Genomic DNA, 27673 nt, shown 5'->3' with positions numbered 1-27673 from the left:
AAAAACAGAATGTAATAAATATTTTATTACAACATTTTGCTGGACATAAACCAGTGAAGTCTGAAAAACATTTGAATAAGATGTCAGTAAAAGCAAACTATTATGTTAAGTTGGGTAGCAGACAACTTGGATCAATCATTAAGTTCTAATGCTGTAGGTGTTTCCGAATGACTTCGATTGTAAAACAATTTGGACAGGTTCTCACATTTTACTTTTGGGAACACAAGCAGCAAAAGCCAGTCTTTGCAAGCAGCATTTGAAAATCAAAACAAATATTAGCTGCTTGGACATTTGACTATGAACTCCAAAATGTTGTTTAAATTAGAACCCCAACAAATAAACCCCCCCCAAAAAAGTAGCTTTTATTAAGTTTTATTAAAAGGGATTCTCCAGTACTTTTGTATACTTTTTAACCCAGTAGTTCGGAAGGTAGTGTCACCTATGTGCACCACGTTATTGCTCTCACTCTGTTTGTGCATCTTGCTAGCGGTCACTTGCATGACGAGGGCTGAAGCTCATTGGCTGAAACCGAATTGCTAAGGGGCTGGCCCACATGAGGGAAAATAAAAAAAACACAGCTTCCAGAAAAACAGTTACTTTCAAACTAGGGATTTCGTTGCTAATTCAAGCAAAACAAATTCTGCACATAGATCATGCATGGGCATGAACAAACTACACATTGAGCTGCCAGGAATTGTCAAAGCGGGAGGTATTATTATTTTTGTTCTATATATATTTTTGCCAAAGTTCCAAAGCCTGTTTAAGTGTGTATTCCTCACAGGTCCAGGAAGTGTGAGGAGCGGAGGAGTGCCTTTTCTTCTACATGAACATGTCATCGTAGCCTGGCGGCGGCATGTGATCTGGGTCTGGCCTGGAAACCACAGAGCATAATACAGTCATACATCCATAAATAATACTCGTCGACAAGTGCCCCACTCAAGACATACCTGGTGGGCAATTTCTGTGATGGCCCACCACACCAGCCATTTTTTCACTCTTAGATGACAGCCTAGAAGAATTTAACCTTGACTTCAGTTACATAGACTGACATATTGCATCTCAAATACCTGTGTGTTTACAATAGCCTTCACTTTCTTACCCAACATACAGATGAAAAGCCATCTCTTTTCCGAACTCAGGCACACTTGGATTGATATTTATTGTGCACTTATTCATGTCAAATAAATCCCATAATATAAAAGTGAGGTTACACGCTATAACTAGTAATAAATAAATAAACATTGAAGGCATTTTGAAATATTATGAACAAAAATAAAACGATTTCACTGAGTGACAGTAAATTGAAATAAATGCATTAGGTCATAATCTATGTATTTCACATAACTCAGCAGGGGAGCAGCCATGGGTGGGCATAGGCTCACCCACTGGGGAACCAGGCCTAGCCAAATCGGAAACACTTCTCCCCCTCCCCCACACAAAAATGGCTTTCTTACAGACAAAAATACTCCTCAGTTTCATCAGGTGGCTGGTCTCAGGCGATCCCGCAGGTAAAGAAGCAGGATGGAGGTCCTGGGCTGGCGTGGTTACATGAGGCCGGTTGGACATGCAGCCAAATTGTTTAAAACAACGTTTAAGCTGCCTTTGTTTATGGTTGAGAAATTACCATTAAATTCTCTGGTAACAGCGCTGGTGGACATTCCTGCAGTTGGCATGCCAATTGCATGCTTCCTCAATATTTGAGACATCTGTGCCATTGTGTTATGTGACAACTGCACATTTTAGTGGCCTTTATCCACACCACAAGGTGCACCTGTGTAATGATCATGCTGTTTAAATCAGCTTCTTGATATTGCACACCTATCAGGTGGATAGATTATCTTGGCAAAGGAGAAATACTCAGTAACATGGATGAAAACAAAATGGTGCAAACAAAAAAAGCTTTATGCGTATGGAACATTTCTGGGATCTTTTTTTTCAGCTCATGTGCTCAAACTTTACATATGGCATTATATTTTTCTTCAGTGTAGTTTATTGACCATCACTCCTACAAATGTAAGCTAGTAAGCAATAAATAGATACTTACACAACTTTCCAATTATGCATTAATGATAAGGTGTATAGTTCATACATTAATACTGTAAATAATTAATATAATCAATAGTTCAAAGTCTGTAAATATCAACATTTATAGCTTACTAACATTTACAAATGTAAGAATACTACTACTTATGAATGCCTTCTAAAATGGTGGACATTTGTAATACCCAAAATAAAATTCAAGAAAATAACTCTTACCCAGGTCTGTGTCTTCCGACAGGCCCAAAGGGGTCAAAGCGGGCCCCGGGCGGCACAGCTCCCGGCGGCAGGATGCCAGGGAGCCCACCAGAGGGGTCAAACCCTGAGCGGGGGTAACCAGCCCTCAAAGGGTCCACGATCATCCCTCCTCCACGACCACTGGGAGACACAGAAACAGAGCTCGTCATTGGTCTATTGCATTAGATAGAAAATGCTATTTGCTGTGATAGTGACTCAATAATAATCCACTTTCCTAATATTTGAGCCTGATCTTCATTGTCAGCATAATTCAAGTCATGTACATTAAAATATATGAAGATGTCAACACATTTTGAATAGTCCTTTAAATTAATACCATCTACATAGTCAGAGTGGTTGGATTAATGTCTTTAGCGCCTAGTGCTTTAAATTCAAAGAAAACAATTGCTTTGCAGTCAAATGTACAGTTCAAACATTTTTGGTAAAAAAGCCCAGCCATAGTGAGGAATGGTCCAACGCCTGCTTTATAGTCTCTTGTTCTACCATTGCCGAGTGCAGGAGGGAAACTCACCCAAAGGGATCCAGATCGGCTCCACCTGCAGCGAAAGGAGCCATGGGGTCTGGCCTGAAAAACACATGACACCACTAGAGTGTATCACAAAGCAGACTTCACGTTATGGTCTTTTAAAACCTACTTTGTTAAAATAGTGAGTTATAGCTTGCAAAATAAACAAATGTGAATCTGGGTGACAACATGAGGAAGTCTTTTTTTCCTACATTAGGACTGTTTCACTCAAGAGATTAGGTCTGCGTCATGTGGTATCGTATCACGGAAAATGAAAGACCGCATATAGTTGTACCCATGCAAGGTATTGTCAGATGTCAACTAAATCTATTGATCCAAAGTGGAAAACTGGTTGATTTGATTGTACAGCCAACAACCAATTCACGTCAGCTGCCAACTAAATACAATATCATTGTACGTTGTGCCGTTCGCCCGCAGGGGTCTTGATTGAAAAACAAAATGTGAAAAGTATGCATGCAAGTCAATATAGTATCACTTACAGTTGAAGTCGGAAGTTTACATACACCAAATATATATAATTTTTTAAAAATTAACTCAGTTTCACAATTCCTGACATTCCCCATCTTGGGTCAGTTATGATCACCACTTTATTTTAAGAATGTGAAATGTCAGAATAGAGAATTATTTATTTAAGCTTTTATTTCTTTCATCAAATTGCCAGTGGGTCAGAAGTTTACATACTATTCAGTAGCATTGCCTTTAAATTGTTTAACTTGGGTCAACATTTTGGGTAACCTTCCACAATAAGTTAGTAGAATTTTGGCCCATTCCGCCTGACAGCTGGTGTAACTGAGTCAGGTTTGTAGGCCTCCTTGCTCGCAAGCGCTTTTTCAGTTCTGCCCACAATTTCTATGGGATTGAGGTCAGGGCTTTGTGATGGCCACTCCAATACCTTGACTTTGTTGTCCTTAGGCCATTTTGCCACAACTGTGGAGGTATGCTTGGGTCATTTTCCATTTGGAAGACCAAGCTTTAACTCTAACTGATGTCTTGAGATGTTGCTTCAATATATCCACATCATTTTCCTGCCTCATGATGCCATTGATTTGCATTTTTCAGCACCAAAGTACGTTCATCTCTAGGAGACAGAGCGCGTCTCCTTACTGAGCGGTAAGACGGCTGGTGTTTATACTTGCGTACTATTGTTTGTGCAGATGAACGTGGCACCTTCAGGCGTTTGGAAATCGCCCCCAAGGATGAACCAGACTTGTGTAGGTCTGCAATTTTTTGCGGGGGGGGGGATTTTCCCATGATGTCAAGCAGAGGCAGAGTTTGAAGGTAGGCCTTGAAATACATCCACAGGTACACCTCCAATTGACTCAAATTATGTCCATTAACCGATTAGAAGCTTCTAAAGCCATGACATCATTTTCTGGAATTTTCTAGGCTGTTTAAAGGCACAGTCAACTTAGTGTATGTAAACTTCTGACCCACTGGAATTGTGATACAGTGAAATAATCTGTCCGTAAACAATTGTTTGAAAAATTACTTTGCATAACACAAGTAGATATACTATAGCTTTGGCAGGTCGGTTAGGACGTTAACAAGAAATTTGTGGAGTGGTTGAAAATGAGTTAATGACTCCAACCTAAGTGTATGAATGCTTCCGACTTCAACTGTACATATAAATACACTTTTTCCCCCAGAAGAAAATAGCTTTCAACCCTGGAACTGAAACATGTATTCATGGTGTATTGTGGCAAGGCCCACAGCAGGAGAGTGACTATCCCTTTTAATGAAGGCGAATGTTGCAACCCAAGAAGACTCTACAGGCGATATGAGCTGAACTCGAGAAATGCCGCCCATTGGCCTGCGTTTTTGAACACCTGTAACTGCCATTTAGAGAATAAACTTTTTTTTGTTGCCTTAAGTTAAATAAATAAAATAAGTTTATAAAGTGGTACAGCGTCCACCTTACATTTTTTGGGAAGAACACCGGATAAATTTACAGTAACTTCAGAAAATACTCATACCCCTTGACTTATTCCAAATGTAAGTGCTACAGCCTGGATTTCCAAATGGTTTAAATCGATTCCTCACATGCAATTTCAGCAAATGAAGTACTAACATCTAATTTACATAAGTATTCACACCCCTTAGTCAATACTTTGTAGAAGCAACTTTGTTGGCAAATACAGCTTTGAGTAGTCTTGGGTATGTCTGGATCAGCTTTACACATCTGGATTTGGGGATTTTCTCCCATTCTTTCTTGGAGATTCTCAAGCTCTGTTAAGGCAGATGGGGAGCGGCAGTGAATGGCAATCAAGTATTTCCACAGAATTTAAAATGGGATTCAAGTCTGGGCCACTAAAGGCCTTTGACATTCTTGTTCTGAAGCTAATGGAGACCACTGTGCTCTTGGAAACACCCCAGATTTAGGTCTCATCACAATTCTCTCAGATATCTATGGATAGTTCCTTGGACTTCATGGAATAGTTTCTGCTCTGACACACTGTCAACTATGGGACCTTACAGTTAAGGGGTCTGAATACATTCCAAATGAACTTTTTCCCAGTCTTAGCCTTATTCTGGACCAATTTTTATTTTAAGTTTTTTTTTAAAGCGCACAACAACAAAGCTAACAAAAAAATGCTAATAAGATCAGGTGCACACTGTTTCCATTGATCATCCTTGAGATGTTTCTTCATCTTGGATTCCACCGGTGGTAAATCCAACTTAAGACATTATTTGGAAAGGCACATATCTATACATAACAATAAAAAGCCCCACAGTTGACAGTGCATGTCAGAGCAAAAAACAAGCCATGAGGTTGAAGGAATTGTCCGTAGAGCTCAGAGACATGATTATGTCGAGGCACAGATCTGGGGAAGGGTACCAAAACATTTCTGCAGAATTGAAGGTCCCCAAGACACAGTGGCCTTCATCATTCTTAAATGGAAGAAGTTTAGGAAGTGTCTTGATGGTTCCAGATTTGGCGGCCCGGCCAAACTGCTCAATCGCAAGAGAAGGGACTTGGTCAGGGAGGTGACCAAGAACCCAATAGTCACTCTGACAGAGTTCCTCCTTGGAGATGGGAGGACCTTCCAGAAGGACAACCATCTCTGCAGCACTCCACCAATCTGGCCTGTATGGTAGTGGCCAGGCAAAAGCCAATCCTCAGTAAAAAAAGGCACAACAGCCCACTTGGAGTTTGCCAAAAGGCACCATGAGTAACAAGAGACTCTGGTCTGATGAAACCATGGTTGAACTCTTTGGTCTTTATGCCACGCGTCATGTCTGGAGGCAACCTGGCACCATCCCTACGGTGAAGGATGGGTAGCAGCATCATGCTGTGGGGATGTTTTTCTAGCGGCAGCGAATGGGAGATTAGTGAAATAATTGTTGGGGAAATGATGTGAGTCATGCACAAAGTAGATATTCTAACCAACTTGCCAAAACTATAGTTTAACAATAAATGTGTGGAGTGGTTGAAAAACAAGTTTCAATGACTCCAACCTAAGTGTATGTAAACGTCAACTATACATGTGAAATTTGTTTAGATTTAGAAAAGACCATTATCATGCACTCAAAACGGGCAGCAGGGAAAAAAAATAAATGTTATCTATGCACTTAAATAGCGAATGGAGGACAATTTTCCCATGGTTCATTTTCATGCCAACCAGGTAGGCTATACTCCTGGTGTAAAGAGAAGCAATGTGCTTAATATTAGGAAAGTTGCATAGCCTATAGAAATGATGCGCAAGAAGACCACTCATGAAGTTCGAGATTAGATTTGCAATAATGTCAGTGATTAGAGGGACAGAGTACCAGGCAGTTATCAAATTTGGTAGACTAATGACCAGGTAATACGGTGACCGTAACAACCCTTGCCATAACTTACTTCATTGATGAATTACAGAAATAAGAGTCACTAGATCCAATCACAGGGTTGACTAACTCTGGAGATCCCTCCATCTCCACTGAGATATAACATATTTACTTTTTTTTTGCACCTTACTTGTAGACTGATCTCAGAACTCTGAAGTAGGATGTTTTGGTGCAGTTCAGACAGCTGTTTGATGACTTTTTTAAAACTTAGGAATGCATTTATTTTTCCATGATCGTGTTTTGTAAATAAAATTCACTTGTAAATGTTTATGACATTCGAATTGTAAATATGTATGATTGTGTACAGGGCTCCCTTGTAAAAGAGGCCTTGGTCACAATGAGATTCCCTGTTTAAATAAACTGAGTATACCAAACATAAGAACACCTTCCTAACAGAGTTGCAAAACATTTGGCCATCAGAACAGCCTCAATTCTTCAGAGCATGGATTGCTGGCCCATGTTGACTCCAATGCTTCCCACAGTTGTGGCAAGTTGGCTGGATGTCCTTTGGGTGGTGGACATTACATTACATTACATTTAAGTCATTTAGCAGACGCTCTTATCCAGAGCGACTTACAAATTGGTGCATTCACCTTATGACATCCAGTGGAACAGCCACTTTACAATAGTGCATTTAAATCTTTTAAGGGGGGTGAGAAGGATTACTTTATCCTATCCTAGGTATTCCTTAAAGGAGGTGGGGTTTCAGGTGTCTCCGGAAGGTGGTGATTGACTCCGCTGTCCTGGCGTCGTGAGGGAGTGTGTTCCACCATTGGGGAGCCAGAGCAGCGAACAGTTTTGACTGGGCTGAGCGGGAACTGTACTTCCTCAGTGGTAGGGAGGCGAGCAGGCCAGAGGTGGATGAACGCAGTGCCCTTGTTTGGGTGTAGGGCCTGATCAGAGCCTGGAGGTACTGAGGTGCCGTTCCCCTCACAGCTCCGTAGGCAAGCACCATGGTCTTGTAGCGGATGCGAGCTTCAACTGGAAGCCAGTGGAGAGAGCGGAGGAGCGGGGTGACGTGAGAGAACTTGGGAAGGTTGAACACCAGACGGGCTGCGGCATTCTGGATGAGTTGTAGGGGTTTAATGGCACAGGCAGGGAGCCCAGCCAACAGCGAGTTGCAGTAATCCAGACGGGAGATGACAAGTGCCTGGATTAGGACCTGCGCCGCTTCCTGTGTGAGGCAGGGTCGTACTCTGCGGATGTTGTAGAGCATGAACCTACAGGAACGGGCCACCGCCTTGATGTTAGTTGAGAACGACAGGGTGTGGACCATTCTTGATACACACTGGAAACTGTTGAGTATGAAAAACACAGCTGTATTGCAGTTCTTGACACACAAACTGGTGAGCACGGCTACCATACCCGGTTCAAAAGGCACTTAAATCTTTTGTCTTGCCAATTCACCCTGAATAGCGCACACATACACAATCCATGTCTTAAGGCTTAAAAATCTTTCTTGAACCTTCTCCTCCCCACTGATTGAAGTGGATTTAACACGTGAAATCAATAAGAGAACATAGGTGAAACCTAGTCAGTCTCATGGAAAAGGCAGGTGTTAATGTTGTATACTCAGTTTACATTTAAATTAAATTCTGTCCATCCAGTTATAGTAAATCAAAACAGTTGACAGACTACTGTGTGAAGCTTTAACCTACCCTATCATATGTGACCGAACGGCTCAAGTCGGTCTTATGTAGCAAAAATTGAAATAGTTTACATTGGAAAAAAGATTGGATAAAAGACTGAGAAATCATAAATTGTATATCATACACTAGAGTTGAGAAACAATGGGACAGTAATTCTGCTCTGAAAGTTGATAAACCCCACTTATGGGAAAATGGCTCTTGAATGTTTTGGTACACCTACTGGAGAGCTTGGTCTACAACCATTCAGCATCGTTCACACGCTCTTAAGCTTTAGCCCCACCCATCTCTTTAAGGATTCAAATGAGGCCATGTACTAAATAAACAGATTAAGACTAAGTGCTGGTTTATACAGTGTCTATTGATATATCTGTTGACAGTTGTCAGTGACATCATTTTGTCTTCGACGTCAAACTTGTCCTGGTGGTCCAAAATAGCATAATTGGTGTATTTTACCACCAATAAACCAATCCTTTAAAAAATGTATGTCAATATAGCAAACAAGGCAACTAGATTTCTAGCTTGTTAGCTAGCTAGATAACATTAAGGAAGCTGGCTAGCCAGTTCAAATAATGACCATATCGTATAGCTGACGTCTTCACTTAAGCTAATCTGTATTCATTACTACATGAAAATAAACGTAGTCATTATTTACAAGTTAATGGCAAGCCAATTACAGAAATTAGCTTACGGTTGCGAGTTAAGAAATAAAAGCAAGGCCTTCTACTGGAGAATTTTTGAAATTGGACACAAAGTGTTTACATTCAAATGCCACTCCTGTAAATTAGTGACGTGCATCACCTACTTTCCTGAAACGAGTAACATATACATAAATACAATTTTGTAATGTTACTAGGCTAAACAGTCAGTATAAATCAGTGACTACAGCTGATATAGTACAGTAGGGGTATTCAAGTCATGTTCTTCTTTACTAAGGTGAACATCAACTGGCCCAACATTCACTAGTTGAAGAACCCTGTAGTAAGGTATGTTGTACAAACCAGTTAGGCTGCCTACTGCTCTGTGGATGCCTCGTGGGAATGCGGAGAGGGTCACTGTCCGGCTGGGAGTCATTGGATTTCTCTCTGCTACTCTTTTCTTCCTTTCTTGGCGCGGGCACTGAGGGAAGGAGCTGGCTCTTCACCTTCTGAGACAAATCTTCTGCATTCTTGAATACACTGACAGAGGGGAGGATCATGTCAATACCAACACGTTTTAGATACTTATAGGAATAGTAAGGTAAATTCTGTACAAATCTGGAATAAAACTTGTAATGCATGAAAATGTATTTTGTCGCAAGGAGCTTTGATTCATACTTGTCATTGTATCTACACTGAACAAAAATATAAAAACACAAGAGCAACAATAAAGGGTTTATTGAGTTCATAAAGATAACAGGCAATTGTTTAGGTCCTAATCTATGGATTTCAAATCAAATTTTATTGGTCACATACACATGGTAATGCGAGTGCAGCGAAATGCTTCTGCTTCTAGTTCCGACCATGCAGTAATGTAACAATTTCACCAAAGTGTAAAGGAATGAATAAGAATATGTACATATAAATATATGGATGAGCGATGGCCGTGAGGCATAGGTAAGATGCAGTAGATGGTATAGAGCACAGTATATACAGTGGGGAGAACAAGTATTTGCTAACACTGCCGATTTTGCAGGTTTCCTACTTACAAAGCATGTAGAGGTCTGTATTTTTTTGAATCATAGGTACACTGCAACTGTGAGAGATGGAATCTAAAACAAAAATCCAGAAAATCACCTCCCTCCAAAGATGTTCTATTGGGTTCAGGTCTGGACTGGCTACGCCACTCCAGGACCTTGTGATGCTTCTTACGGAGCCACTCCTTAGTTGCCCTGGCTGTGTTTCGGGTCGTTGTCATGATGGAAGACCCAGCCACGACCCATCTTCAATGCTCTTACTGAGGGAAGGAGGTTGTTGGCCAAGATCTCATGCTACATGGCCCCATCCATCCTCCCCTCAATACGGTGCAGTCGTCTCTCACAGTTGAAGTGTACCTATGACAAATTACAGACCTTTACATGCTTTGTAAGTGTAAAAAAAAAAACGGCAGTGTATCAAATACTTGTTTTCCCCACTGTACATATGAGATGAGTAATGTAGGGTAAGTGGCATTGATTAAAGTGACTAGTGATACATTTATTATATCACATTTTTTATTATTAAAGTGGCTAGAGATTTGAGTCAGTATGTTGGCAGCAGCCACTCAATGTTAGTGATAGCTGTTAAACAGTCTGATGGCCTTGAGATCGAGAGACTGAAAAACAGCTTCCGTCCCAGCTTTGATGCACCTGTACTGACCTCGCCTTCTGGATGATAGCGGGGTGAACAGGCAGTGGCTCAGGTGATTGTTGTCCTTGATTATCTTTTTGGTCTTCCTGTGACATCGGGTGGTGTAGGTGTCCTGAAGGGAAGGTACCTTGCCCCCCAGTGATGCGTTGTGCAGACCGCACCACCCTCTGGAGAGCCTTACGGTTGTGGGCTGAGCGGTTGGCGTCCTAGGCGGTGATACAGCCTGACAGGATACTCTCGATTGTGCATCTGTAAAGGTTTGTGAGTGTTTTTGGTGAAAAGCCCCATTTCTTCAGCCTCCCGAGGTTGAAAAGACACTGTTGCACCTTCTTCACAACACTGTGTGTGGGTGGACCATTTCAGTTTGTCTGTGATGTGTACGCCCAGGAACTTCCACCTTCTCCACTACTGTCCCATCAATGTGGATAGGTGGGGGTGCTCCCTCTGCTGTTTCTTGAAGTCCACAATCATCTGTGTTTTGTTGATGTTGAGTGAGGTTATTTTCCTGCCACCACCTCCTCCCTGTAGGCAGTCTCGTTGTTGTTGGTGATCAAGCCTACCACTGTAGTGTCATGTGTAAACTTGATGATTTGAGTTGGAGGCGTGCATGGCCATGCAGTCATGGGTGAATAGGGAGTACAGGAGAGGGCTGAGAACGCACCCTTGTGTGGCCCCAGTGTTGAGGATCAGCGGGTGGTGATGTTTCCTACCCTCACCACCTGATGGCGGCCTGTCAGAAAGTCCAGGACCCAGTTGCACAGGGCGGGGTCGAGACCGATGGTCTCGAGCTTAATGACAAGTTGGGAGGGTACTATGGTGTTAAATGCTGAGCTGTAATCGATGAACAGCATTCTCACTTAAGTATTCCTACTGTCCACGTGGGTTAGGGCAGTGTGCAGTGTGATTGCAATTGTGACGTCTGTGGACCTATTGGGGCGGTAAGCAAGTTGGAGTGGGTTGAGGTGGAGGTGGGGTTGAGGTGGAGGTGATATGATCCTTGACTAGTCTCAAAGAGATTCATGATGATGGAAGTGAGTCGTTTAGCTCAGTTAGCTTTCTTGGGAACAGGAACAATGGTGGCCCTCTTGCAATGTGGGAACAGCAGAAAGATTATGTCCGTAAACACACCAGCCAGCTAGTTTGGGCATGCACTGAGGACTCGGCTAGGGATGCCGTCTGGTCCGGCAGCCTTGTGAGAGTTAACATGTTTAAATGTTATACTCACATTGGCTGCGGTGAAAGAGCGCCCGCAGGTTTTGGTAGCGGGCCGTGCCAGTGGTACTGTAGTCCTCAAAGCGAGCAAAGAGGTTGTTAGGTTTGTCTGGGAGCAAGACTGTGTCCGCAGCGAGGCTGGCCGTCTTTTTGTAATCCGTGATTTTCTGTAGACCCTGCCACACACACACCTCTCGTGTCTGAGCCATTGAATTGTGACTCTGTCTCTATACGGACACTTGGCTTGTTTGATTGCATTGTGGAGGGAATAGCTACACTGTATTCGCTCATGTTTCCGGTCGCCTCGCCATGATTAAAAGCAGTGGCTCGCGCTTTCAGTTGAGCGAATGCTGCCATCAACCCACGGTTTCTGATTGAGGGAAGGTTTTAGTCACCGTGGGTACAACATCACCGATGCACTTGCTAATAAGCTCGCTCATCGAATCAGCATGTATATGCGGATATCTCAATGTTGTCTGAGGCTAACCTTAACATATCTTTAAGAGTGGAATCTGATTAGTCAGACCAGCGTTGAACAGACCTGAGCACAGGAGTTTCCCTGTTTTAGTTTCTGTCTATAGGCTGGGAGCAACACAATGGAGTCGTGGTCAGATTTGCCGAAAGGAGGGCTTTGTATGCGTCGCAGAAGTTAGAGTAGCAATGATCTAGAATGCTGCCCGCCTGGGTTACGCAGTCGATATGCTGATTAAATTTAGGGAGCCTTGTTTTCAGAGTAGCTTTGTTAAAATCCCCAGCTACAATAAATGCAGCCTCAGGATATGTTGTTTCCAGTTTACATAGAGTCCAATGAGGTTCTTTCAGGGCAGTTGAGGTGTCTGGTTGGTGGGGGGGTGGAACACACAGGGCTGTGATTATAATCAAAGAGAATTCTCTTGGTAGAGAATGCGGTCGGCATTTGATTGTAAGGAACTCTAGTTTAGGTGAACAAAAGGACTTGAGTTCCTGTATGTTATAATCACACCACTACTCGTTAATCATAAGGCATACACTCCCGCACTTCTTACCAGAGATGTTGGTTTCGATGCGTGAAGAATCCAGGTGGCTGTACAGACTTTGATAACGTATCCCGAGTGAGCCATGTTTCCATGAAACAGAGAATGTTAGTCTCTCTGGAAAGCAACCCTTGCTCGAATTTCGTCTACCTTGTTGTCAAGAGACTGGACACAGGCGAGTAGTATACTCGGGAGAAGTGATCCCGTCTAAGGAGCCTGGCCAGAACGCCGCCGTTGTTTTGGGTCGCCTACTGGGCTCTGAGTCATTGTCCTGGGTGGTGGTCCAAACAGAGGATCCGCTTGGGAACGTCGAAATGTTGGTAAGTTGACGGTGCCCTTACAGTGGGGCAAAAAAGTATTTAGTCAGCCACCAATTGTGCAAGTTGTCAAACTTAAAAAGATGAGGCCTGTAATTTATCATAGGTACAAGTCAACTATGACAGACAAAATGAGAAAAAAATATCAAGAAAATCACATTGTAGGATTTTTAATGAATTTATTTGCAAATGATGGTGGAAAATAAGTATTTGGTCAATAACAAAAGTTTCTCAATACTTTGTCATTGCCAACAAAGGGTATATAACAGAGGTCAAACGTTTTCTGTAAGTCTTCACAAGGTTCTCACACACTTGCTGGTATTTTGGCCCATTCCTGCATGGAGATCTCTAGAGCAGTGATGTTTTGGGGCTGTTGCTGGGCAACACGGACTTTCAACTCCCTCCAAAGATTTTCTATGGGGTTGAGATCTGGAGACTGGCTAGGCCACTCCAGGACCTTGAAATGCTTCTTACGAAGCCACTCCTTCGTTGCCCGGGCAGTGTGTTTGGGATCATTGTCATGCTGAAAGACCCAGCCAAATTTCATCTTCAATGCCCTTGCTGATGGAAAGAGGTTCTCTCAATCTCACGATACATGGCCCCATTCATTCTTTCCTTTACACGGACCAGTCAACCTGGTCCCTTTGAAAAACAGCCCCAAAGCATGATGTTTCCACCCCCATGCTTCACAGTAGGTATGGTGTTCTTTGGATGCAACTCAGCATTCTTTGTCCCCCCGTGTGTTTCTGGGATTTTTGCTCACGGGGTGAGATCTTGCGTGGAGGCCCAGATCGAGGGAGATTATCAGTGGTCTTGTATGTCTTCCATTTCCTAATAATTGCTCCCACAGTTGATTTCTTACCTATTGCAGATTCAGTCTTCCCAGCCTGGTGCAGGTCTACAATTGTTTCTGGTGTCCTTTGACAGCTCTTTGGTCTTGGCCATAGTGGAGTTTGGAGTGTGACTGTTTGAGGTTGTGGACAGGTGTCTTTTATACTGATAACAAGTTCAAACAGGTGACATTAATACAGGTAACGAGTGGAGGACAGAGGAGCCTCTTAAAGAAGAAGTTACAGGTCTGTGAGAGCCAGAAATCTTGCTTGTTTGTAAGTTACCAAATACTTATTTTCCACCATGATTTGCAAATTAATTAATTAAAAATCCTACAATATGATTTTCTGGATTTTTTTTTCTAATTTTGTCTATCATAGTTGAAGTGTACCTATGATGAAAATTACAGGCCTCTCATATTTTTAAGTGGGATAACTTGCACAATTGGTGGCTGACTAAACACTTTTTGCCCCACTGGATATCCAATAGTTCTTCCTGGCTGTATGTAACAAGACTTAAGATTTCTTGGGGTAACAGTAAGAAATAATACGTTAAAAAAATAAAAAATACTGCATAGTTTCCTAAGAACCCGGAGCAACCATCTGTCAGCGCCAAATCACATGACTGAATAGAGAGAGATATGCGTCAGTTGGTCACAGATACCTTAAAGGAGGGGCATGGATTAGAAAAACAGTTAATATCTGGTGTGACCACCATTTGTCTCATGCAGCGCGACATCTCCTTCACATGGAGCCGATTAGGCACCAGTAGAATGTTGTGAGGAGTTTCTGGACATTGGTGGGTCCTGGAACATGCGGTCATAGACGTCGATCCACAGCATCCCAAACATGTTCAATGGGTGACATGTCTGGAGAGTATGCAGGCCATGGAAGAACTGGGAAATTTTGGCTCTCAGGAATTGTGTACAGATCCTTGAGACACGTGGTCATGCTGAAACAAGAGGTTATGTGGCAAATGACCGGCACAAAAATGGGCCCCAGGATCTCATCACGGCATCCCTGTGCATTTAAATTGCCATCGATAAAAAGCAAGCATGTTTGTTGTCCGTAGCTTATGCATGCCCATACCAAAACCCCACCATGGGGCACTCCAGTTCACAATGTTGACATCAGCAAACCTCTCACGCACACGACACCATCTGCCCAGTACAGTTGAAACAGGAATTCATCCACGAAGAGTCCTCTTCTCTAGCATGTCAGTGGCCATCAAAGGCGAGCATTTGAAGTCAGTCATGACACCAAACTGCAGTCAGGCCAAGACCCTGGTATGGACGACAAGCAAGCAGATGAGCTGACCGGAGACGGTTTCTGACAGTTTGTACAGAAATTCTTCAGTTTTGCAAAGTCACTGTTTTATCAGCTGGTCTCAGACAATCCATGTCGGTAAAGAAGCAGGATGTGGAGGTCCTGGGCTGATGTGGTTACATGTGGTCTGCGGTTGTGGGGCCGGCTGGATGTACTGCCAAATTCTCTAGAAGGATGTTTGTTGGAGGCAGCTTATGGTAGAGAAATGAACATTGCATTTTCTGGCAACCGCTCTGGTGGACATTCCCAGTCAGCAAAACTGCATATTTTAGAGTGGCCTTTTATTGTCCCCGCACAAGGTGCACCTGTGTAATGATCATGCGGTTTAATCAGGGGCGGCAGGTAGCCTAGCTGATAGAGCATTGGACTAGTAACCAAAAGGTTGTAATATCGAATCCCCGAGCTGACAAGGTACAAATCTGTCATTCTGCCCCTGAACAAGGCAGGTAAGCCACTGTTCCTAGGCAGTCATAGAAAATAAGAATTTGTTCTTAACCGACTTGCATAGTTAAAATAAATTCTCAATATGCCACCCCTGCCAGGTGGATGGATTGTCTTGGCAAAGGAGAAATGCTCACTAAAAGGGATATAAACACAAAATTAGAGATATGCTTTTTGTGCCTATTGAACATTTCTGGGATCTTTTATTCTTCACATGTTGGGTTTCTATTTTTGTTCAGTGTAAACCCCACCTCTTTAAGGAATACCTAGGATAGGATAAAGTAATCCTTCTCACCCCCCTTAAAAGATTTAGAGGCACTATTGTAAAGTGGCTGTTCCACTGGATGTCATAAGGTGAATGCACCAATTTGTAAGTCGCTCTGGATAAGAGCGTCTGCTAAATGACTTAAATGTAAATGTAAAAGGATTGATGAGAAATATTTACTTGGTTGGGATATTTGGACTTAGCCAGGCCTCATCGAAGACTCTTGGCAACAAAGCAAGAATTGGTGTAATATAAAGATTTACAGCATGGCCTATAATATGGAGTAGTATTTCAGTAAGTCACTATTTTTCGTGTGTGTGAAAAAAAATATGAAAAGAATGTTGTACGTGTGGTCCAGTGGATTTCCTTAGCCAAATACTTACAAATCTGTTGTTTGTCACTTTTGCTCCATTAAGTGCGGTTCAAATTGAGCAAGACTTCAATACATCCCCAAAAATATGACATACTGACCAACCTTTCAAATGTCTGCAAATGATCTGCATCCACATAATCACTGACATTCATTGTCAGGTCTGACACCTGTTCAGTGGCCGAGTCCTGACACAATAGAAAAGAGTCACACTTAGGCCTACTGTAGATGTTGTCTAACTACATTTCTGAGAAATAACCACTTGAAAGACTTGAAATAGCATTTTGAATAGCTGTATAGTTACCATTAAGTTGAAGATCAAGGTGGAATCCACAGTGATGGCTTTGACCAAGAAATTAGACTTGTCATCATTTGACTTGTACCGCAGGGTGTACAATTCCTTGCTGTCATTCCACCCTGTAGGAAGCAACTCCGACTTCTTTTCACCACTCCGAGGCTGAATTAAATGTAAATAACAGATTTATTCATTCATAATTACAGGTATGCATCATCACATGTCATATTGCATAACGTCAGACCCTCTCAAGATAACTATTTAAAGCCACAATCATGAGTGTTTCAACCCAATGTTAACCCCGCCACTTTTTAATATGTAAACTAAGGATGAGGCTGAAAGATTGTAACCACACACATATTCATAGATGGATCAGATACAAAGAATGACGGTCCTAGCTACAGATTTTAAGAGCAAAGAACTTGATTTAACCAAACAGATGTTGTATCCATTGTAATTGGGGGTTACATGTTTAGGTACGGTTAGGCGTAGCACAGCATTTCAACAAACTTTAACTAGGCGATAACTCTTCGTTCTCGTTTCGGTCAAACATGCATCTTCTAAAGTCTCCAGTTGCAGGTGGTTAATTTACGCAATAAGGCCCGAGGAAGTGTGGTATATGGCAAACAACGCGGAGTGCCTGGATATATTATACAGCCCTTAGCCGTGGTATATTGGCCATATACCAGACACCCACGAGGTGCCTTATTGCAATTATAAACTGGTTACCAACGTAATTGGACCAGTAAATAGTATTATCGTTTGGTCATACCTATGGTATATTGTCTGATTAGCGTGTTACAAAATCTAACTAGAGACCTGATTGGCAAGCTAATTCACAAAACACATCCACATTAGCAAAATAATTAGTATTATTTACATATTGGCAGTCATACAAATTCAAGAAATGTATTGATTTGTCAACCCAGTTTGCTGACACCATCACAACTGGCTACCAGCAACAGAGCAGTCTGACATGCCTTGCTAACTAACTAACGTTAGCTATAGCTAGCTAATTTAGCCAATTGACAAAAGGTACCAACTATATATATATTAATGCTTGTAAATTAACTAGCCAACCATAGTTGGTTAGCGAGGATACATGTCAGACGGCTAATCTGGCGTTGTTAACCAATTGGGACGTTGTCAGTAAACTCTAAAGCACTTATCCATAATAAAACATGGAATTATAAATTAAATCATTTGTAGCCTGCAGGCATCACACTCACCTCATCTCCTAACCCAAGGCATTTGTACCCACTCTTTACAATTTCCCAGTGAACAAAACACACGACGACGTCTTGTGGACAGGTAATATTGCCTGCTACGCAGCTATACAAAAGCTCTAAACCAGCCATCTTTCGGAAAGTTATGAATCGATAGCAATGTTTGACTGAAAACGAAAGCCTTGCGAGAAGCACGGCTGTTTATGTTACTCATTGGGACGATCTCAATGGCACACAAACAAAATCTCTCCTTTCCCCTTGTCTCCTTCTCAAAACCCATTGGATGAGAAAACCAGAGGTACCGCCCCCCTGACCTTCTCCTCCAATGTGTTGTGAGGAGACGAGGAGAAAAGACGCGAGGACGATACAATTGAGATAACCCCATTTTTAGAACGTGAAAGTGATCCCTGGGGGAAGTGAACTCATCTCAGATTTTTAGAAAATGATGCCTAAAAAACAGTGTCTCGTGAAATATATGCCACTCAGAAGAGGCTTTCCATAGCATTGTACAGTACATTGACTGCATACATTTATAATAGGGCTATGGGAACGTGATCCCTACGGGAATTGAGGACCACAATACGAGTCATAATACCCATAAAGCCTAGCGGTGACACCCGGAAATGATTCCAATCGTTTTTCCACCATTCATTTTACCATAGAGGATTTTAGAACTGCTTCATATAAGGTCTGTGTTCTGTGTTGGCTCATCCTGCAGTGAGTTTTGATACTGAGCAAATCTTTCTCGGACAAGGTCACTTTTGTCAATATATTCACCTGTATGCTATGTACCAGATTGTAACCACTACTGTGGTGGAAAAAGTACCCAATTGTCATACTTGAGTAAAAGTAAAGATACTTTCATAGAAAATGACTTGAGTAAAAGTCACCCAGTAAAATAATACTTGAGTGCAAATCAAAAACTATTTGGTTTTAAATATAGTTAAGTATTACAAGTAAATGTACTTGCTGAAATATACTGAAGTATAAAAGTATAAATGAGGTCAAATTCCTTATACTAGGCAAACCAGATGGTGCAATTATTATTATTTTTTTTTACATATAGCCAGAAGCACTCTCCAAAACTCAGATATAAATGACAAACAAAGCATTCTTGTTCAGTGAGTTCGCCAGACCAGAGACAGTAGGGGTGACTAGGGATGTTCTCTTGATAAGCGTGTGAATTGGACCGTTTTCCTGTCCTGCTAAGCATTTGAAATGTAGCAAGTACTTTTGGGTATGTATGGAATAAAAAGTACATTCTTTTCTTTAGAACTGTAGTGAAATACGTAAAAGTTGTCAAAAATATAAATAGTACAGTAAAGTACAGATACAAAAAAAAAACGACTTAATTAAGTAGTAGTTTAAAGTATTTTTACTGAAGTAGTTTACACCACTGCCACTACTCCAATAAGCATACGTGAATTGTATAGTTTTCTGACCTCTGTATACAAGAGGCATTGCTGGAGCTGTGTGTTAAGAATAAGCCCTGTTTGCTGACGAGCTATTTTGGTTAGGTAAAAGATCTGTGGTTAGCTAGATGCTTTTGAAAATTTGCTAGATAACCACCAACTGTAGTTACGTGTACAATGCACGTTACCTTCCTTACAAGTAAAAAGAAAACCAGCGTAGGCTAGCATAATGACTGTTTTGACCTTATATTATTGACAAGTCCTTTGTGAGATAGCCAGCTAGTTAACATTAGCTCACGGTTTGTTTAGTCATGATTTTTCATGTGGTGACATGCTAGCGAATGTTAGCCAAGCAGGGCAGGAATATAGCTATCTAAATATTGCCTGGTGGGCTAGTTAGTTAGTCACCTTGGATGGCTACTGTGAGGATTGAAAATATGCTTGGTCTATCATGAGGGTGTCGGTGTATGTTAAAAGCAACATTTTGCAACATATTGTGTGACTAGTGGAAAGGCTGTGGCTGGCCTTGGGTGTAGGCAGCTATCATGAATTGTTGGGGGCACATATAGAACGTAGGGTAGGGAACAAACTGTCTTTTGTTAGATAACAGGAGCCAGGTGTGTGAAAGCTGTATCGAGTGCATGAGCGCATAGATATTCTACACAACTACAACGACTGACCGCTGAAGCACCTAGGGGGCTGGGACCAGCTCGTGCGCCAACAATCAACGATAGGCGGAGTGAGTTTAAACCACGCCCAGTCTCTACTCTGACAGGCCGGCTCGGAAGCAGGAACTACTTCTGCCAGAGTATATTATAATAACTGTGTCAGGAACAAGTCAGTCAGTTCTCTGTTCTACCCTGCGTGGCGTTACAGCGAACCCGTATATACGAAAATTGCATTTACCACTTATTGCTTAGCTAATAAAAAGTACATAGTATACAATATGGTGACTCAGTGTGTGTCATATTTATCCTGATACCAGATTTGATTGACGCAACCCTTAACACTACATTCGCTAACGTTGCACCGTATCTCATCGTGGTGTAATCTAACTTTCCCAAGCGGTGAGATGCTAGCGAATGTGCCTAATGTTAGCAATTAGCACTAACTAGCTATCTTTAAATATTCCTGCCCTGGTGGAATAGCTAACATGTGGGGTCTGGGCAAAAGTCTGACTACACTAACAATGAGCTAACGTAATTAGCTAGCTAAACATTAGCTAAATATCCCTGCCCTGGCATGTCACCACGTAGAAAAGTGTGACTACACAAACGGTGAACTAACATTAACTAGCTCGCTCATAAAGTACTTGTAGGCTCAATGTTTCCACATACAAAACACAAACGGTTTTGTTCCACGATTGCATCTGTTGTTTCTGACTAATCAAATTACCTGGAAGTCATTTATACATGTCAGCAGGGATGGAAATAATTTTCAGACTGGACTAGTAGACAATGTGCCAAACTAGCCTGACACAGCAGTAAAATGGTTAGTAGAAAATGTGCCAAACTAGCCTGACACAGCAGTGAAATTTTGCCTATACAAACATCGCATGCCACAGATTTAGGACCTGACTGTTATCTCGGCTAGTAGAAATTGTGGTCTGCTGGCCAGTGCCCAAAATCGTTATGTTCCATCCCTGCATGTCAGTCCCTTTCAGACGATCCTTGTTTATACATTTACATTACATTTAAGTCATTTAGCAGACGCTCTTATCCAGAGCGACTTACAAATTGGTGCATTCACCTTATGACATCCAGTGGAACAGCCACTTTACAATAGTGCATCTAAATCTTTTAAGGGGGGTGAGAAGGATTACTTTATCCTATCCTAGGTATTCCTTAGAGGTGGGGTTTCAGGTGTCTCCGGAAGGTGGTGATTGACTCCGCTGTCCTGGCGTCGTGAGGGAGTTTGTTCCACCATTGGGGGGCCAGAGCAGCGAACAGTTTTGACTGGGCTGAGCGGGAACTGTACTTCCTCAGTGGTAGGGAGGCGAGCAGGCCAGAGGTGGATGAACGCAGTGCCCTTGTTTGGGTGTAGGGCCTGATCAGAGCCTGGAGGTACTGAGGTGCCCTTCCCCTCACAGCTCCGTAGGCAAGCACCATGGTCTTGTAGCGGATGCGAGCTTCAACTGGAAGCCAGTGGAGAGAGCGGAGGAGCGGGGTGACGTGAGAGAACTTGGGAAGGTTGAACACCAGACGGGCTGCGGCGTTCTGGATGAGTTGTAGGGGTTTAATGGCACAGGCAGGGAGCCCAGCCAACAGCGAGTTGCAGTAATCCAGACGGGAGATGACAAGTGCCTGGATTAGGACCTGCGCCGCTTCCTGTGTGAGGCAGGGTCGTACTCTGCGGATGTTGTAGAGCATGAACCTACAGGAACGGGCCACCGCCTTGATGTTAGTTGAGAACGACAGGGTGTTGTCCAGGATCACGCCAAGGTTCTTAGCGCTCTGGGAGGAGGACACAATGGAGTTGTCAACCGTGATGGCGAGATCATGGAACGGGCAGTCCTTCCCCGGGAGGAAGAGCAGCTCCGTCTTGCCGAGGTTCAGCTTGAGGTGGTGATCCGTCATCCACACTGATATGTCTGCCAGACATGCAGAGATGCGATTCGCCACCTGGTCATCAGAAGGGGAAAGGAGAAGATTAATTGTGTGTCGTCTGCATAGAAATGATAGGAGAGACCATGTGAGGTTATGACAGAGCCAAGTGACTTGGTGTATAGCGAGAATAGGAGAGGGCCTAGAACAGAGCCCTGGGGACACCAGTGGTGAGAGCGCGTGGTGAGGAGACAGATTCTCGCCACGCCACCTGGTAGGAGCGACCTGTCAGGTAGGACGCAATCCAAGCGTGGGCCGCGCCGGAGATGCCCAACTCGGAGAGGGTGGAGAGGAGGATCTGATGGTTCACAGTATCGAAGGCAGCCGATAGGTCTAGAAGGATGAGAGCAGAGGAGAGAGAGTTAGCTTTAGCAGTGCGGAGCGCCTCCGTGATACAGAGAAGAGCAGTCTCAGTTGAATGACTAGTCTTGAAACCTGACTGATTTGGATCAAGAAGGTCATTCTGAGAGAGATAGCGGGAGAGCTGGCCAAGGACTGCACGTTCAAGAGTTTTGGAGAGAAAAGAAAGAAGGGATACTGGTCTGTAGTTGTTGACATCGGAGGGATCGAGTGTAGGTTTTTTCAGAAGGGTGCAACTCTCGCTCTCTTGAAGACGGAAGGAAGGGACGTAGCCAGCGGTCAGGGATGAGTTGATGAGCGAGGTGAGGTAAGGGAGAAGGTCTCCGGAAATGGTCTGGAGAAGAGAGGAGGGGATAGGGTCGAGCGGGCAGGTTGTTGGGCGGCCGGCCGTCACAAGACGCGAGATTTCATCTGGAGAGAGAGGGAGAAAGAGGTCAGAGCACAGGGTAGGGCAGTGTGAGCAGAACCAGCGGTGTCGTTTGACTTAGCAAACGAGGATCGGATGTCGTCGACCTTCTTTTCAAAATGGTTGACGAAGTCATCTGCAGAGGAGGAGGGGGAGGGGGAGGAGGATTCAGGAGGGAGGAGAAGGCGGCAAAGAGCTTCCTAGGGTTAGAGGCAGATGCTTGGAATTTAGAGTGGTAGAAAGTGGCTTTAGCAGCAGAGACAGAGGAGGAAAATGTAGAGAGGAGGGAGTGAAAGGATGCCAGGTCCGTAGGGAGGCGAGTTTTCCTCCATTTCCGCTTGGCTGCCCGTAGCCCTGTTTATCACTGTTGGTCCTCCTCTGTGACATCACGGCTGAGGGTTTTAACTTTTGTCTTGAGAATTAGAATCAGAAGTACAGCGTACAGTTAATCACAATATTTCACCTCTTCAGGCAAATAGTACCCTAGACTCAGTGACAACACACAGGTCAGCAGCTGCCATTTTCCGGTGGGAAAGTGAAATGGGCCTGTATTTCCCAGAAAAAGGTAGCTCATCCACTGTGGCAGAAGAGGAAGATCCAGACTGTTGATTGGGGAAACAAGAACAAACAATGAGGCATGAGGATCGGGTGTTGAGGGATTACTTGTCGCCTTGTGAAATGTGGGTTTGTGTTATGATAAATAATGTGTTTTCGTTCCAGATAAAGATCAATCAATCATCAATGAAATGCATTTTAAAACCCCTTTTTACATCAACCAATGTCAAAGTGCTATACAGAAACACAGCCTAAAACTCCAAACAGTAAACAATGCAGATGTAGAAGCACGGTGGCTAGGAAAAAACACCTAGAAAGGCCAAAGCCTAGGAAGAAACCAAGAGAGAAACCAGGCTCTGAGGGGTGGCCAATCCTCTTCTGGCTGTGCCGGGTGGAGATTATAACTGTACATAGTCAAGATATTCAAACGTTCATAGATGATCAGCAGGGTCAAATAAAAGTAATCACAGGGGTTGTAGAGGTAACAGAGGGTGCAACAGGTCAGCACCAGTAGTAATAATAATAATAATATAATAATATAATATATGCCATTTAGCTGACGCTTTTATCCAAAGCGACTTACAGTCATGTGTGCATACATTCTACGTATGGGTGGTCCCGGGAATCGAACCCACTACCCTGGCGTTACAAGCGCCATGCTCTACCAACTGAGCTACAGAAGGACCATAGTAAATGTCAGTTGGCTTTTCATAGCTGAGCATTCAGAGTTCGAAACAGCAGTTGTGGTAGAGAGAGTCGAAAACAGCAGGTCCGGGACAAGGTTGGCACATCCGGTGAACAGGTCAGGGTTCCATAGCCACAGGCAGAACGGTTGAAACTGGAGCAGCAGCATGATAAGCCTGACTGTGGACAGCAAGGAGTCATCGGGCCAGGGCATCCTGAGGGAGAGAGAATTAGCGGGAGCATACTTAAACTCACACAGGACACCGGATAAGACAGGAGAATTACACCAGATATAACAGACTGACACTAGCCCCCCGACACAAACTATTGCAGCATAGATACTGGAGGCTGAGAAAGGAGGGGTCGGGAGGCAATGTGGCCCCGTCCAACAATACTCCCGGACAGGGCCAACCAGGCAGGATATGACCCCACCCACTTTGCCAAGCACAATGCCCACACCACTAGAGGGATATCTGCAAACCACCAACTTACTACCCTGAGACAAGACTGAGTATAGCCCACAAAGTTCTCCCACACGGCACAAACCTGAGGGGGTGCCAACCCGGACAGGAAGATCACGTCAGTGACTCAACCCACTTAAGTGATGCACCCTTCCTAGGGACAGCATGGAAGAGCACTAGTAAGCCAGTGACTCAGCCCTCGTGATAAGGTCAGATGCAGAGATTCCCAGTGGAGAGAGGGGAACCTGCCAGGCAGAAACTGCAAGGGTGGTTCGTCGCTCCAGTGCCTTTCCGTTCACCTTCGCTGAAGAGATGAGTCTTTAATAAAGACTTAAAGATGATGATACAAATGTCTCTTTGTTTTCCAGTCCAACAGGAGTGCATCTCTCAGACCATTCTGTGCATGGATATCCTGTGCCAGTGTGATCTGAGCGCGAGGACGACAACACCTCGAGCCCGTGAAGACAGGTCAGTAATTAATCAAATATGATACAATATTGTTCAAAACATTTAATTTGTAGATGCTTTTACCCATGTTTTAGACATAAGGCTTGACATGTGGAACATCAGGCTTACCCCACTTTGAAACAGTGAAGGATCAACGCTAGAGGTCGACCGATTATGATTTTTCAACGCCGATACTGATTATTGGAGGACCAAAAAAAGCTGATACCGATTAAATCGGACGATTTTTAAAATGTTAATTTGTAATAATGACAATTACAACAATACTGAATGAACACTTAATTTAACTTAATATAATACATCAATAAAATCAATTTAGCCTCAAATAAATAATGAAACATGTTCAATTTGGTTTAAATAATGCAAAAACAAAGTGTTGGAGAAGAAAGTAAAAGTGCAATATGTGCCATGTAAGAAAGCTGACATTTAAGTTCCTTGCTCAGAACATGAGAACATATGAAAGCTGGTGGTTCCTTTTAACATGAGTCTTCAATATTCCCAGGTAAGAAGTTTTAGGTTGTATTTCATATACCTTTGACTATTGGATGTTCTTATAGGCACTTTAGTGTAATAGTATAGCTTCCATCCCTGTCCTCGCCCCTACCTGGGCTCGAACCAGGAACACATCAACAACAGCAACCCTCGAAGCAGCGTTACCCATACAGAGCAAGGGGAATAACTACTCCAAGTCTCAGAGCGAGTGACGTTTGAAACGCTATTAGCGCACACCCCACTAACTAGCTAGCCATTTCACATCGGTTACACCAGCCTAATCTCGGGAGTTGATGGGCTTGAAGTCATAAACAGCGCAATGCTTGAAGCACAGCAAGGAGCTGCTGGCAAAACGCACGCTGGAAAACGTGCTGTTTGAATGAATGCTTACGAGCCTGCTGGTGCCTACCATCGCTCAGTCAGACTACTCTATCAAATCATAGACTTAATTATAACATAATAACACACAGAAATCCGAGCCTTTGGTCATTAATATGGTCGAATCCCTTAACTATCATCTCGAAAACAAGACGTTTATTCTTTCAGTGAATTACGGAACCTTTCCGTATTTTATCTAACGGGTGGCATCCATAAGTCTAAATATTCCTGTTACTTTGCACAACCTTCAATGTTCTGTCATAATTACGTAAAATTGTGGCAAATAAGGTGGCCCAAACTGTTGCATATACCCTGACTCTGCGTGCAATGAACGCAAAAAAAGTGACACAATTATACCTGGTTAATTGTGACTAGGGGGCAGTATTTTCATTTTTGGAAAAATAACGTTCCCGTAGTAAACAGGATATCTTGTCAGGACAAGATGCTAGAATATGCATATAATTGACAGCTTAGGATAGGAAACACTCTACAGTTTCTAAAACTGTAAAAATATTGTCTGTGAGTATAAGAGAACTTATGTTGCAGGGGAAAGCCTGAGAAAAATCCAATCCGGAAGTGCCTCATGTTTTGAAAGCGCTGTGTTCCAATGCTTCCCTATTGAGCAGTGAATGGGCTATCAACCAGATTACTCTTTCTCCGTATTCCCGAAGGTGTCTACAGCATTGTGACGTAGTTTTACGTATTTATGTTGAAGAATACCCGTAAGCGGCTACATTGCGCAAGTGGTCACCTGATGGCTCCCATAGTGACTCTCGCGTAAAATACAGAGGTAGCCATTATTCCAATCGGTCCTACTGAAAAACTAATTGTCCCGACAGATATATTATCGAATAGATATTTGAAAAACACCTTGAGGCTTGATTATAAACAACGTTTGCCATGTTTCTGTCTATTATGGAGCTAATTTCTAATATTTACCAGGGTTTTCGTGACTGCAATTTCTGGGCGATTTCTCAGCCAAACATGAAGAACAAACGGAGCTATTACGCCTACAAAAATAATATTTTGGGAAAAAAGGAACATTTACTATCTAACTGGGAGTCTCGTGAGTGAAAACATCCGAAGCTCATCAAAGGTAAACGATTTAATTCGATTTCTTTTCTGATTTCCGTGACCAAGTTACCTGCTGCTAGCTGGATAAAATGCTATGCTAGGCTATCGATAAACTTACACAAATGCTTGTCTAGCTTTGGCTGTAAAGCATATTTAGAAAATCTGAGATGACAGGGTGATTAACGAAAGGCTAAACTGTGTCTCAATATATTTAGTTTGATTTTCATGAATAGGAATATGTTCTAGGAATATTCAACTTACAACAGGGCGTGAGGTATCAACAACCCCCCTTTGGATACATTCATGCCAATTGTCTATGGCTCAATTTGTGGAAATCACTCATCGCCTTTAATGTTGTGATTCACTGACATACGATGACCACGATTTGAATGCTGCAACTGAGACGGAACACACGCTGAGACCCCGAGTATGATTGGACTTGGGCCGGATATTTGTGACAACCACCTAAAAGGGGTGCAGAAGCACACCAGCTCCCCATTTTATGTTTATTCCATGGCCAACCATCTCTCTAGCTACTTCTTATTCCACCGCCTTTAATGTCTCATAGTCCCTCAACTTTGGAACTCTCCATCTTATCTCTATAAACCCATCCTACCTTAACCTATTTTTTCCCTGTGCTGCTTCCTCCACTTGATCTTCTCCTGATTTTGATAACATCTACACTCAGTAACACGTTTAAAAGTGTTGTTTTGAAAAAACAAAACTGTGCAATGCTGTCCTCCTGGTAAATGTGCTGCTCACAATTGACAGCAGAAACATGGACCTGTTAAATTGAAAAGGGTGTTGATATAGCTGCGTTTAGGCATAGCTTCCTTGTTCTGAGTCTCTCATTGTGCTGGAGTTGA

The 27673-nt window shown here is 42.9% G+C and overlaps 1 protein-coding gene across 1 annotated transcript; it reads right to left on the bottom strand.

Moving 5' to 3' along the window:
- Positions 1-7: 7 nt before the first annotated feature.
- Positions 8-18163, bottom strand: psmf1 (proteasome inhibitor subunit 1). Its single transcript, XM_035754816.2, has 7 exons — positions 17921-18163; positions 16701-16853; positions 16502-16584; positions 9297-9473; positions 2807-2860; positions 2257-2415; positions 8-871 (listed from the first exon to the last, which is right to left on the bottom strand). Exons 1-7 carry the CDS (start codon positions 18047-18049, stop codon positions 820-822), a joined length of 807 nt encoding a protein of 268 aa, XP_035610709.1. The 5' UTR covers positions 18050-18163; the 3' UTR covers positions 8-819.
- Positions 18164-27673: the final 9510 nt, after the last annotated feature.

This window comes from Oncorhynchus keta, chromosome 37 (assembly GCF_023373465.1).
Source record: "Oncorhynchus keta strain PuntledgeMale-10-30-2019 chromosome 37, Oket_V2, whole genome shotgun sequence".
Classification (NCBI taxonomy): Eukaryota; Metazoa; Chordata; class Actinopteri; order Salmoniformes; family Salmonidae; genus Oncorhynchus; species Oncorhynchus keta.
The sequence above is the reverse complement of the archived record's forward strand: the minus strand, read 5'-3'. Positions and strand labels throughout refer to the sequence as shown.